We start from the raw sequence: 14,804 nt of genomic DNA on the forward strand, positions 1-14,804 counted from the left end.
TTAGGCTCACGGGTTTAGGCTCACGGGTTTAGGCTCACGGGTTTAGGCTCACGGGTTTAGGCTCACGGGTTTAGGCTCACGGGTTTAGGCTCACGGGTTTAGGCTCACGGGTTTAGGCTCACGGGTTTAGGGTCACGGGTTTAGGGTCACGGGTTTAGGCTCACGGGTTTAGGGTCACGGGTTTAGGGTCACGGGTTTAGGCTCACGGGTTTAGGCTCACGGGTTTAGGGTCACGGGTTTAGGGTCACGGGTTTAGGCTCACGGGTTTAGGCTCACGGGTTTAGGCTCACGGGTTTAGGCTCACGGGTTTAGGGTTTAGGCTCACGGGTTTAGGCTCACGGGTTTAGGCTCACGGGTTTAGGCTCACGGGTTTAGGGTCACGGGTTTAGGCTCACGGGTTTAGGCTCACGGGTTTAGGCTCACGGGTTTAGGCTCACGGGTTTAGGCTCACGGGTTTAGGGTTTAGGCTCACGGGTTTAGGCTCACGGGTTTAGGCTCACGGGTTTAGGCTCACGGGTTTAGGCTCACGGGTTTAGGCTCACGGGTTTAGGGTCACGGGTTTAGGCTCACGGGTTTAGGCTCACGGGTTTAGGGTCACGGGTTTAGGCTCACGGGTTTAGGGTCACGGGTTTAGGCTCACGGGTTTAGGCTCACGGGTTTAGGCTCACGGGTTTAGGGTTTAGGCTCACGGGTTTAGGCTCACGGGTTTAGGGTCACGGGTTTAGGCTCACGGGTTTAGGCTCACGGGTTTAGGGTCACGGGTTTAGGCTCACGGGTTTAGGCTCACGGGTTTAGGCTCACGGGTTTAGGCTCACGGGTTTAGGCTCACGGGTTTAGGCTCACGGGTTTAGGCTCACGGGTTTAGGCTCACGGGTTTAGGCTCACGGGTTTAGGCTCACGGGTTTAGGCTCACGGGTTTAGGCTCACGGGTTTAGGCTCACGGGTTTAGGCTCACGGGTTTAGGGTCACGGGTTTAGGGTCACGGGTTTAGGGTCACGGGTTTAGGGTCACGGGTTACCGTTCCGTACGGTTCTTGTTGTTTTTTCTTTTAATCCAGAAATGTACTTCAGCATTTGATATATTAATTATCCACAATTTAGGATACAGTATTAAACAAACATTGCTATATCATAGCCTAATCATGCCCAAACTGAACTTGACCATCTCTGAGGAAAGGGATATTTTGAGACAGCGAGAGAAAAGACATTGATGATGCTTTTCCTTTATTTGGCAGAAGGTGAATGTGTATCGCTCTCTACAGGAACTCATGAGCCTTTAGCACACAGAGATTGAACTGAAGAATTTAAGCGTTTATCAAACTTCAGTGTAGCTTTAAGCCTCGTTTATACACGACGCGTCTGCTGGAGCGCGAGGGTGCGCGCGGCAAAAAGGACGTCGACGCGGAGTGCGCGAGACCCTGTTTCGCTTGCCGTTCTGCTCGGCGAATTTCGTAACTTTGCGTGTGGCTCCGCAACCAAAGAGCCATGAGTTCCAGACGAATCCGCTGGCCGAGAATGACGTCTCATCACGCCGCACCCGGTCTGCGCATCGAGTATGAACACCTCCCCAAACGGACGAGGCGTCGAGTATGAACACCTCCCCAAACGGACGAGGCGTCGAGTATAAACACCTCCCCAAACGGACGAGGCGTCGAGTATGAACACCTCCCCAAACGGATGAGGCGTCGAGTATGAACACCTCCCCAAACGGACGAGGCGTCGAGTATAAACACCTCCCCAAACGGACGAGGCGTCGAGTATAAACACCTCCCCAAACGGACGAGGCGTCGAGTATGTACTCCTCCCCAAACGGACGAGGCGTCGAGTATGAACTCCTCCCCAAACGGACGAGGCGTCGAGTATAAAGACCTCCCCAAACGGACAAGGCGTCGAGTATGAACACCTCCCCAAACGGACGATGCGTCGAGTATGAACACCTCCCCAAACGGACGAGGCGTCGAGTATGAACACCTCCCCAAACGGACGAGGCGTCGAGTATGAACACCTCCCCAAACGGACGAGGCGTCGAGTACGAACACCTCCCCAAACGGATGAGGCGTCGAGTATGAACACCTCCCCAAACGGACGAGGCGTCGAGTATGAACACCTCCCCAAACGGACGAGGCGTCGAGTATGTACTCCTCCCCAAACGGACGAGGCGTCGAGTATGAACACCTCCCCAAACGGACGAGGCGTCGAGTATAAACACCTCCCCAAATGGACGAGGCGTAGAGTATAAACACCTCCCCAAACGGACGAGGCGTAGAGTATAAACACCTCCCTAAACGGACGAGGCGTCGAGTACGAACACCTCCCCAAACGGACGAGGCGTAGAGTATAAACACCTCCCCAAACGGACGAGGGGTCGAGTATGAACACCTCCCCAAACGGACGAGGCGTCGAGTATGAACACCTCCCCAAACGGACGAGGCGTCGAGTATGAACACCTCCCCAAACGGACGAGGCGTCGAGTATGTACTCCTCCCCAAACGGATGAGGCATCGAGTATGAACACCTCCCCAAACGGACGAGGCGTCGAGTATAAACACCTCCCCAAACGGACGAGGCGTCGAGTATAAACACCTCCCCAAACGGACGAGGCGTCGAGTATGAACACCTCCCCAAACGGACGAGGCGTCGAGTATGAACACCTCCCCAAACGGACGAGGCGTCGAGTATGAACACCTCCCCAAACGGACGAGGCGTCGAGTATGAACACCTCCCCAAACGGACGAGGCGTCGAGTATGTACTCCTCCCCAAACGGACGAGGCGTTGAGTATGAACACCTCCCCAAACGGACGAGGCGTCGAGTATGTACTCCTCCCCAAACGGACGAGGCGTGGAGTATGAACACCTCCCCAAACGGACGAGGCGTCGAGTATGTACTCCTCCCCAAACGGACGAGGCGTCGAGTATGTACTCCTCCCCAAACGGACGAGGCGTGGAGTATGAACACCTCCCCAAACGGACGAGGCGTCGAGTATGTACTCCTCCCCAAACAGACGAGGCGTCGAGTATGAACACCTCCCCAAACGGACGAGGCGTCGAGTATAAACACCTCCCCAAACGGACGAGGCGTCGAGTATGTACTCCTCCCCAAACGGACGAGGCGTCGAGTATGAACTCCTCCCCAAACGGACGAGGCGTCGAGTATAAAGACCTCCCCAAACGGACGAGGCGTCGAGTATAAACACCTGATTTATAATTGATTTATCGACTATCGCGACAGGCCTAGCCATTGATCATCCGTCTGCTGTCGCTCAAAACACCATCCATTGGGATTTCAATACAGTTATAATCTGAACCGACCAATCACAATCAGTTTTATTTAAATGAAAAAGGCAGATACAAGACTGAACGACTTTTTTTCAGCGTACCGAGACATTTTGAACAATTTCATGCTCCCAACTTTGCGGGAACAGTTCGGGGACGGCCCCTTCCTGTTCCAACACGAACATCTTTAGAGCATTCATTTCGAAATGTGCATATAAATATTTGTCGGCGACGTGATCACGTCATGGAAGTGGGCGGAGCTAAATAGCTCTTTTGCAGGAATTATGGGTAATGCAGTTTTTTAACCGCCAATTTGAGTCCTGTTTTGCTCTGAAACATCACATTAATGTCATTGTTTCATGTTGGCTTTAGAAGGGGAGGAGTCCCACACACTGTAATAGGGGTGTGGTTATGCTAATGAGAATCTGTCTTGTTTGTGTTGCAGTCGCAGTTTGAGTCGCTTCCACACTTCCGCATACGAGCAGTTTAACCCGCACCTGTTCGGCGAGGGCGTGAGCAGCATCATAGGCACGTATAACCCTTACCTGCAGGGGGCGTGTCTAAAGGTGCCGGGGCTGGAGGGCTATCAGGGCGCGGTCGGCTACGGAAGCCCATCAGCGCTACAGCAGGCTTTGCTATCGCCCACGCCGCTGGAATATAGGCCGGCCCAACAGGTCACGCCCACTTTACAGGGCCTTCTCTCGCCGCGCCATTCGCTAACGGGTCAGGCCGATCCGCGGCTTCCCCCGCAGGACCTCGCCGCGCTGCTTAAACGCCACGCCCCTCGCACAGCCCCGCCCGCAGCCACGCCCACAAACCAGGACTACGGAGAGATGCTAATGCTGCAGCAGCTGGGCCAATCCGGCGAGAGCTTAGAGGCTCCGCAAGCCCCGCCCACACAGCACTACCACCACCTGCTCCAAATAAGGACCGCCCCCGAATGCCCCGCCCCTCCCTCCGAGAGCATGGAGGAGGATGAGATGCCAACCTATCATGAGGGACTCCTGGCCAAAGCCGCCGCCCCCTGTGCAGAGGCGCATGACATGCTGGCTCCGCCCCTTTGCAGCACGCCGCCCTACTCCTCCCCCACACATAGACACGCCTACATGCACGGAGCCACGCCCACCAGAGGTAAAGCTCTCTCACTTTAAACACCATTTACTCTATCTCTCCATCTTTCCTTCTCTACATCTGTACATCTCTCCTCCTTCTCTCCCTCTCTCCCTCTCTCCATCTCTCCCTCTCTCCATCCCTCCCTCTCTCCATCCCTCCCTCTCTCCTTCTCTGCTTCTCTCCATCTCTCCATCTCATGTGTTTATTATGTGTGTCTCTAGAGTCAGATGCTGCCAGCTGTCGGGTGATTGAGGATCACAACGGCTTCAGACCGCGAGGATCGTTACAGCGGCATCACACCATCCAGACCTGCGACGACGCCTACGTACGTGTGTGTGTGTGTGTGATGGGTAGGTTTAGGGGCTGTGTGTGTGTGTGTGTGTGTGTGTGTGTGTGTGTGTGTGTGTGTGTGTGTGTGTGTGTGTGATGGGTAGGTTTATGGGCAGTGTGTGTGTGTGATGGGTAGGTTTAGGGGCTGTGTGTGTGTGTGTGTGTGTGTGTGTGTGTGTGTGTGTGTGTGTGTGTGTGTGTGTGTGACTGATGCAGCTCCAGCACTGACCCCTTGACCTCCCCCTCTTGTAGGAGCAGGCGGAGTCGATGTCTGGAATGAGCTTATTGGCCGGGAAGGCGCTAAGCTCCGCCCGCATGTCGGACATCCTCAGCCAATCGTCTCTGACAGGAAGCCAGCAGCTGCAGCAGAGGGAGGGTTCAGGTGTGTGACACACACACACACGCTCACTGACGATGATGATGATGACGACGACGGCGATGATGATGATGATGATGATGTGGTGTGTGTGTGTTTAGCGTGTGACGTGGAGACAGAGGTTCACCCTGCGTCGTGTTACCCGTCCTCCTGCACCAGTGATATGCTGCTAAGCTACAAAACCCCCGACCTGCAGTACAGTGTGGAACAGGCCGGGGTCTAACGAACACAGGTGTGTGTGTGTGTGTGTGAGCATTCAAATATGAATATCTGTTTTACCCACATAGAGTAAACTCACATTACGTAATATACACCGATCAGGCATAACATTATGATCTCTTCATCTCCTGTTAGTGGGTGGGATATATTAGGCAGCAAGTGAACATTTAGTCCTCAGAGTTGATGTGTGTGAAGCAGGAGAAATGGGCAAGCGTAAGGATTTGAGCGAGTTTGGCCAGATTGTGACGGCTAGACGACTGGGTCAGAGCATCTCCAAAACTGCAGCTCTTGTGGGCTGTTCCCGGTCTGCAGTGGTCAGTATCTATCAAAAGTGCTCCAAGGAAGGACCAGTGGAGAACCGGCCACAGGGTCATGGGCGGCCAAGGCTCATTGATGACCGTGGGGAGCAAAGGCTGGCCTGTGGGGTCCGATCAAACAGACCAGCTACTGGAGCTCAAACTGCTCCAGAAGTTAATGCTGGTTCTGATAGAAAGCTGTCAGAATACACAGAGCAGCTCAGTTTGAGGCGTATGGACCAGTCAGGGTGACCTCTGACCCCTGACCCCGCCGAAAGCACCAACAGTGGCACGTGAGCATCAGAACTGGACCACGGAGCAATGGAAGAAGGTGGCCTGGTCTGAGGAATCCCGTGGATGGCCGGGTGTGTGTGTGTGTGTGTGTGTGTGTGGCTGGGGAACACACGGCCCCAGGATGCACTATGAGAAGAAGGCGAGCCGCAATAAGAAGCTATTTTAGGAATGTGGTCATAATGTAACGCCTAATCGGTGTATATTACATACCAAAATCGTCTGCGTGATTGTTTATATGGTCAATATTCGTTAAAGAACCCCTATATTTAGTGTTGTTTTTACTGCTGTGTATTAATATGAGTGTGTGTTGTGTTGCAGGGGTGTATTTGCTGTATAAAGCTCATATCCGTCTGCTGTGTTGTGCTGTCATGCCAAATCCTCATCGTCTGTCTGTCGGGGTGCTGTGGGTGTGGCCTGCTCGCAGGGGGCGGAGCTCTCGGCTTCCTTTTCAACGCCATTGGCCGTCATGACGCAGGAGCTTCTCTGATTGGCTGGGGCGAGTCCCGCCCATCTGCTGCAGCCCAATAATCAACCGCCCCTCCCCCACCTGACCACGCCCTCTTTCCGTCGCCATAGCAGCGCTCTCGCGCACTCCGATGTACAAGGCTTACACAGAGTCTTATGTAAACACACACACACACACACACACACACGAAGAGACGTCATTACCAAACGCCACAAACCCAAAGTATTTCACGGTGAGCCTGTGCTGCGGCGGGGGTCATTCCGGGACGGCCGACTCTCATTCGCTCTCCTTTCTTCACTTCTGTTTTTTTATTTTTAACGCATTTTTATGGCTAATGTTCTGTAGGAATTATGATCATTATTGTTCTTGTTTTCTGTAAGAGACGTTTTATGGTTATGACATTATTAAAAAGAATGATTATTATTATTATTATTATTAAACCGTTCTGTGTTGCAACGAGAGAACAGCGGCGTTTGTTTCCTCAAAGTGATTTTTGCACTTTCAGTTGTTGTTTTGCTTTTCCTCTGTTTGTTGTTCACCTCCTTCATTCCATCCGCCCATCCGTCTGTCTGAGGCCGGTGACTGATGCATTGTGGGTCGTTTCACAGATCATGTACTGCTCATAGCTGAGGATGGTTTGAGCTGACCTTTCCTTTCAAAGCTTTATTGGTTATTTTTCTGTGATGTTGGACAAGCTTTTGTATATTGTTTACTTTACTTTGTCATGATGATGTTTTAGCTGACATACAGTCAGACAGACAGACGGACGGTCAGATAGATGGGCAGTCAGTCAGACAGACAGATGGTCATTCTGATGGTCAGATAGACCGACGGACAGACAGACAGATGGTCAGACAGACAGACGGTCAGACAAACAGATGGTCAGTCGGACGGTCAGACAGAGGGACAGTCAGATAGATGGCCAGTCAGACAGACAGCAGTCAGATGGTCAGATAGATGGACGGTCAGACAGACAGATGGTCAAACAGATGGTCAGTCGGGCAGTCAGATAGACGGACGGTCAGACAGACAGATGGTCAGACAGAGGGACAGTCAGATAGATGGCCAGTCAGACAGACAGCAGTCAGATGGTCAGTCGGGCAGTCAGATAGACGGACGGATGGTCAGACAGACGGATGGTCAGATAGATGGACGGTCAGACAGACAGATGGTCAAACAGATGGTCAGTCGGGCAGTCAGATAGACGGACGGTCAGACAGACAGATGGTCAGACAGACGGACGGTCAGATAGATGGACGGTCAGACAGACAGATGGTCAGTCTGATGGTCAGATAGACGGTTAGATGGTCAGACAGACGGACGTTCAGATAGATGGACGGTCAGACAGACAGATGGTCAGTCTGATGGTCAGATAGACGGACGGATGGTCAGACAGACGGACGGTCAGACAGACAGACGTTCAGATAGATGGATGGTCAGACAGATAGATAGCCTAACCCTAACCGACAGATGGTCAGTGATGGTCAGATAGATGGACGGTCAGACCGACAGACGGTCAGATGGATGGTCAGACAGACAGATGGTCAGACAGACTAATGGTCAGATAGATGGACGGTCAGACAGACAGATGGTCAGACAGACGGACGGTCAGATAGATGGACGGTCAGACAGACAGATGGTCAGTCTGATGGTCAGATAGACGGTTAGATGGTCAGACAGACGGACGTTCAGATAGATGGACGGTCAGACAGACAGATGGTCAGTCTGATGGTCAGATAGACGGACGGATGGTCAGACAGACGGACGGTCAGACAGACAGACGTTCAGATAGATGGATGGTCAGACAGATAGATAGCCTAACCCTAACCGACAGATGGTCAGTGATGGTCAGATAGATGGACGGTCAGACCGACAGACGGTCAGATGGATGGTCAGACAGACAGATGGTCAGACAGACTAATGGTCAGATAGATGGACGGTCAGACAGACAGATGGTCAGACAGACGGACGGTCAGATAGATGGACGGTCAGACAGACAGATGGTCAGTCTGATGGTCAGATAGACGGTTAGATGGTCAGACAGACGGACGTTCAGATAGATGGACGGTCAGACAGACAGATGGTCAGTCTGATGGTCAGATAGACGGACGGATGGTCAGACAGACGGACGGTCAGACAGACAGACGTTCAGATAGATGGACGGTCAGACAGACAGATAGCCTAACCCTAACCGACAGATGGTAAGTGATGGTCAGATAGATGGACGGTCAGACCGACAGACGGTCAGATGGATGGTCAGACAGACAGATGGTCAGACAGACTAATGGTCAGATAGATGGACGGTCAGACAGACAGATGGTCAGACAGACAGATGGTCAGTGATGGTCAGATAGATGGACGGTCAGACCGACAGACGGTCAGATGGATGGTCAGACAGATGGATGGTCGGACAGATGGTCAGACAGACAGATGGTCAGTCTGATGGTCAGAGACGGACGGATGGTCAGACAGACGGACGTTCAGACAGACTAATGGTCAGATAGATGGACGGTCAGACAGACTAATGGTCAGATAGATGGACAGATGGTCAGACAGACGGATGGTCGGACAGATGGTCAGACAGACAGATGGTCAGATAGATGGACAGGTGGTCAAACAGACGGATGGTCAGACAGACGGACGTTCAGATAGATGGACGGTCAGACAGACAGATGGTCAGATAGATGGACAGATGGTCAGACAGACAGACGGTCAGATAGATGGATGGTCAGACAGACAGATGGTCAGTCTGATGGTCAGATAGACGGACGGTCAGACAGACAGATGGTCAGTCTGATGGTCAGATAGATGGACGGTCAGACAGACAGATGGTCAGATAGATGGACGTTCAGATGGTCAGACAGACAGATGGTCAGTCTGATGTCAGATAGATGGACGGTCAGACAGACGGACGTTCAAACGGTCAGACAGACAGCAGTCAGATGGTCAGACAGACAGTAGTCAGACGGTCAGACAGACAGCAGTCAGACGGTCAGACAGACAGCAGTCAGACGGTCAGACAGACGGACGTTCAGACGGTCAGACAGACAGCAGTCAGACGGTCAGACAGACGGTCAGACAGACAGTAGTCAGACGGTCAGACAGACAGTAGTCAGACGGTCAGACAGACAGCAGTCAGACGGTCAGACAGACGGACAGACAGACAGTAGTCAGACAGTCAGACAGACGGACGTTCAGACGGTCAGACAGACAGCAGTCAGGCGGTCAGACAGACGGACAGACAGACAGTAGTCAGACGGTCAGACAGACGGACGGACTGTCAGACAGAGTTTAGAGCCAGATGGAACTGTATGGAAGCGTCTCTCCACCACGGCGTAAACAAAAGCATTGTATACACATTTATCTCTCCATTCTGAGTTTCTCACAATTCATGTTTGTTCCCTCGTGCAATTCAAGTCCGAAGAGTCGAATATAAACTCAGAATTTTTGGCACTTTTCTTGCAATTTTGACTTTTTGCCACAATTATATTAAAGTCGGAATCTATGTATATAAACTTGTGGGGGACAGTGGGATTTGCGATTTATATCGCTATTCTTACTTTTTCTGTACAATTGCAAGGAAAAGGTCCGAATTAAACACTCAGTTCAGCCTTTCCCACAGTTCCGGCTTTTCCGTGGTGGAAACGAGGCTGAGATCGAGCGGTTCGTCTTCGGTCTGACCACACCAATAACAGTCACATGATCATCTGAGGTGAGACGGGCGTGTCTTTATCACAGTGTGTCTCCATGGAGATAACCATGATCCTCCTCGTCCTCCATCTGTCCATCAAGTTATGCTCCACCCTTTTGTCCTTTCTAGATCTGTCATTTTCTTCTTTCTTTTTTTTTTGGCTTTATGTTTTTTGAAAAAAATACTAAAGTGCAACAACAATGGTTATAAAAGAATTCCAAACAAACTGAGAGAAAAAATAAATATATATAAATAAAGAAATGAATATGACCGAAGTGTGTGTGCTGTGTTCTTTGGATGTTCCTTCATCAGATTATCTTCAGTATGACGGCACAGGACCTGAAAGAGAACATTTACTCTAGCTCTTTTACATCATGTGCTCGTGCTATGAACAGATGCAAAACATGGAGCTTGTGTTGAGTCATTAATAATAGATCAACTTAGCAGCATTTTCTCTGTTATTATTAATGACACTATTGTCTTCTGTAGAGCTGCTTTTGAATTGACTTCTACAACATCAATATTGTTATTTTCCTGTTTATTGAAAGTCTGCATTGTATAAACCGCTGTAGAAACAAGTAAATGTTAGCACTGGTGTACCTGCATATGTTTCGGGCCAGAGGCATCTGCTAATGAATAAATGTGGTAACACACTAACATCACACGCAGAAGATGACACAATACTGCTAACCATTCCCAGCAACTGGAAATACTAAACGTTTATGCTGTTCTTGTTGCACATCTCCATATTGTAGTCGCCCAAAAAACGTCATCTGGTCCCTGAGGTACCCCAGGGTTCAGTCCTCTGACCTCTCTTACTCTCCATAGACTCTTCATCACTGGAGCAACACTTTACTGGTTTGAGTCTCACCTCACAGGTCTGACACAAGTCATCTGGTCCCTGAGGTACCCCAGGGTTCAGTCCTCTGACCTCTCTTACTCTCCATAGACACTTCATCACTGGAACAACACTTTACTGGTTTGAGTCTCTCCTCACAGGTCTGACACACATCATCTGGTCCCTGAGGTACCCCAGGGTTCAGTCCTCTGACCTCTCTTACTCTCCATAGACTCTTCATCACTGGAGCAACACTTTACTGGTTTGAGTCTCACCTCACAGGTCTGACACAAGTCATCTGGTCCCTGAGGTACCCCAGGGTTCAGTCCTCTGACCTCTCTTACTCTCCATAGACACTTCATCACTGGAACAACACTTTACTGGTTTGAGTCTCTCCTCACAGGTCTGACACACATCATCTGGTCCCTGAGGTACCCCAGGGTTCAGTCCTCTGACCTCTCTTACTCTCCATAGACACTTCATCACTGGAACAACACTTTACTGGTTTGAGTCTCTCCTCACAGGTCTGACACACCTCATCTGGTCCCTGAGGTACCCCAGGGTTCAGTCCTCTGACCTCTCTTACTCTCCATAGACTCATCACTGGAGCAACACTTTACTGGTTTGAGTCTCTCCTCACAGGTCTGACACACATCATCTGGTCCCTGAGGTACCCCAGGGTTCAGTCCTCTGACCTCTCTTACTCTCCATAGACTCTTCATCACTGGAGCAACACTTTACTGGTTTGAGTCTCTCCTCACAGGTCTGACACACGTCATCTGGTCCCTGAGGTACCCCAGGGTTCAGTCCTCTGACCTCTCTTACTCTCCATAGACACTTCATCACTGGAACAACACTTTACTGGTTTGAGTCTCTCCTCACAGGTCTGACACACATCATCTGGTCCCTGAGGTACCCCAGGGTTCAGTCCTCTGACCTCTCTTACTCTCCATAGACACTTCATCACTGGAACAACACTTTACTGGTTTGAGTCTTGCCTCACAGGTCTGACACACATCATCTGGTCCCTGAGGTATCCCAGGGTTCAGTCCTCTGACCTCTCTTACTCTCCATAGACACTTCATCACTGGAACAACACTTTACTGGTTTGAGTCTCTCCTCACAGGTCTGACACACCTCATCTGGTCCCTGAGGTACCCCAGGGTTCAGTCCTCTGACCTCTCTTACTCTCCAAAGACTCTTCATCACTGGAACAACACTTTACTGGTTTGAGTCTCTCCTCACAGGTCTGACACACATCATCTGGTCGCTGAGGTACCCCAGGGTTCAGTCCTCTGACCTCTCTTACTCTCCATAGACTCTTCATCACTGGAACAATACTTTACTGGTTTGAGTCTTGCCTCACAGGTCTGACACACATCATCTGGTCCCTGAGGTACTCCAGGGTTCAGTCCTCTGACCTCTCTTACTCTCCAAAGACTCTTCATCACTGGAACAACACTTTACTGGTTTGAGTCTCTCCTCACAGGTCTGACACACATCATCTGGTCGCTGAGGTACCCCAGGGTTCAGTCCTCTGACCTCTCTTACTCTCCAAAGACTCTTCATCACTGGAACAACACTTTACTGGTTTGAGTCTCCCCTCACAGGTCTGACACACGTCATCTGGTCCCTGAGGTACCCCAGGGTTCAGTCCTCTGACCTCTCTTACTCTCCAAAGACTCTTCATCACTGGAACAACACTTTACTGGTTTGAGTCTCCCCTCACAGGTCTGACACACATCATCTGGTCCCTGAGGTACCCCAGGGTTCAGTCCTCTGACCTCTCTTACTCTCCATAGACACTTCATCACTGGAACAACACTTTACTGGTTTGAGTCTCTCCTCACAGGTCTGACACACATCATCTGGTCCCTGAGGTACCCCAGGGTTCAGTCCTCTGACCTCTCTTACTCTCCATAGACACTTCATCACTGGAACAACACTTTACTGGTTTGAGTCTTGCCTCACAGGTCTGACACACATCGTCTGGTCCCTGAGGTACCCCAGGGTTCAGTCCTCTGACCTCTCTTACTCTCCATAGACACTTCATCACTGGAACAACACTTTACTGGTTTGAGTCTTGCCTCACAGGTCTGACACACATCATCTGGTCCCTGAGGTACCCCAGGGTTCAGTCCTCTGACCTCTCTCACTCTCTCCATAGACTCTTCATCACTGGAACAACACTTTACTGGTTTAAGTCTCTCCTCACAGGTCTGACACACATCATCTGGTCCCTGAGGTACCCCAGGGTTCAGTCCTCTGACCTCTCTTACTCTCCAAAGACTCTTCATCACTGGAACAACACTTTACTGGTTTGAGTCTCTCCTCACAGGTCTGACACACCTCATCTGGTCCCTGAGGTACCCCAGGGTTCAGTCCTCTGACCTCTCTTACTCTCCATAGACTCTTCATCACTGGAGCAACACTTTACTGGTTTGAGTCTCGCCTCACAGGTCTGACACACATCATCTGGTTCCTGAGGTACCCCAGGGTTCAGTCCTCTGACCTCTCTTACTCTCCATAGACACTTCATCACTGGAACAACACTTTACTGGTTTGAGTCTCGCCTCACAGGTCTGACACACATCATCTGGTTCCTGAGGTACCCCAGGGTTTAGTCCTCTGACCTCTCTTACTCTTTATCACTGGAGCAACACTTTACTGGTTTGAGTCTCCCCTCACAGGTCTGACACACATCATCTGGTCCCTGAGGTACTCCAGGGTTCAGTCCTCTGACCTCTCTTACTCTCCATAGACTCTTCATCACTGGAACAACACTTTACTGGTTTGAGTCTCTCCTCACAGGTCTGACACACATCATCTGGTCGCTGAGGTACCCCAGGGTTCAGTCCTCTGACCTCTCTTACTCTCCATAGACTCTTCATCACTGGAACAACACTTTACTGGTTTGAGTCTCTCCTCACAGGTCTGACACACATCATCTGGTCGCTGAGGTACCCCAGGGTTCAGTCCTCTGACCTCTCTTACTCTCCATAGACTCTTCATCACTGGAACAACACTTCACTGGTTTGAGTCTCTCCTCACAGGTCTGTCACACGTCATCTGGTCCCTGAGGTACCCCAGGGTTCAGTCCTCTGACCTCTCTTACTCTCCATAGGCTCTTCATCACTGGAACAACACTTTACTGGTTTGAGTCTCCCCTAACAGGTCTGACACACCTCATCTGGTCGCTGAGGTACCCCAGGGTTCAGTCCTCTGACCTCTCGGGTACCTCATCTGGTCGCTGAGGTACCCCAGGGTTCAGTCCTCTGACCTTTCTTACTCTCCATAGACTCTTCATCACTGGAACAACACTTTACTGGTTTGAGTCTCACCTCACAGGTCTGACACACATCATCTGGTCCCTGAGGTACCCCAGGGTTCAGTCCTCTGACCTCTCTTACTCTCCATAGACTCTTCATCACTGGAACAACACTTTACTGGTTTGAGTCTCACCTCACAGGTCTGACACACATCATCTGGTCCCTGAGGTACCCCAGGGTTCAGTCCTCTGACCTCTCTTACTCTCCATAGACTCTTCATCACTGGGACAACACTTTACTGGTTTGAGTCTCTCCTCACAGGTCTGTCACACGTCATCTGGTCGCTAAGGTACCCCAGGGTTCAGTCCTCTGACCTCTCTTACTCTCCATAGACTTCATCACTGGAACAACACTTTACTGGTTTGAGTCTCTCCTCACAGGTCTGACACACATCATCTGGTCGCTGAGGTACCCCAGGGTTCAGTCCTCTGACCTCTCTTACTCTTCATAGACTCTTCATCACTGGAACAACACTTAACTGGTTTGAGTCTCTCCTCACAGGTCTGACACACCTCATCTGGTCCCTGAGGTACCCCAGGGTTCAGGCCTCTGACCTCTCTTACTCTCCATAGACTCTTC

The 14,804-nt window shown here is 50.9% G+C and overlaps 2 protein-coding genes across 2 annotated transcripts in view; both read left to right on the plus strand.

The window, feature by feature from the left end:
* sik3 (SIK family kinase 3) overlaps positions 1 to 10,333 on the plus strand; it is a 16,438-nt gene extending 6,105 nt beyond the window's left edge. Inside the window, exons 4-8 of the mRNA XM_067450874.1 lie at positions 3,719 to 4,404; positions 4,608 to 4,711; positions 4,969 to 5,098; positions 5,194 to 5,324; positions 6,220 to 10,333. Coding sequence (XP_067306975.1) covers positions 3,719 to 4,404; positions 4,608 to 4,711; positions 4,969 to 5,098; positions 5,194 to 5,315 — 1,042 coding nt within the window. The 3' untranslated portion in view covers positions 5,316 to 5,324; positions 6,220 to 10,333. The remainder of the gene's footprint in view (positions 1 to 3,718; positions 4,405 to 4,607; positions 4,712 to 4,968; positions 5,099 to 5,193; positions 5,325 to 6,219) is intronic.
* Positions 1 to 14,804, plus strand: part of lsamp (limbic system associated membrane protein) — a 509,713-nt gene that overhangs the window by 108,187 nt on the left and 386,722 nt on the right. The gene's annotated exons all lie outside the window — the stretch shown is intronic.

Source organism: Pseudorasbora parva, chromosome 8 (genome assembly GCF_024679245.1).
Source record: "Pseudorasbora parva isolate DD20220531a chromosome 8, ASM2467924v1, whole genome shotgun sequence".
In the NCBI taxonomy this organism is placed as follows: Eukaryota; Metazoa; Chordata; class Actinopteri; order Cypriniformes; family Gobionidae; genus Pseudorasbora; species Pseudorasbora parva.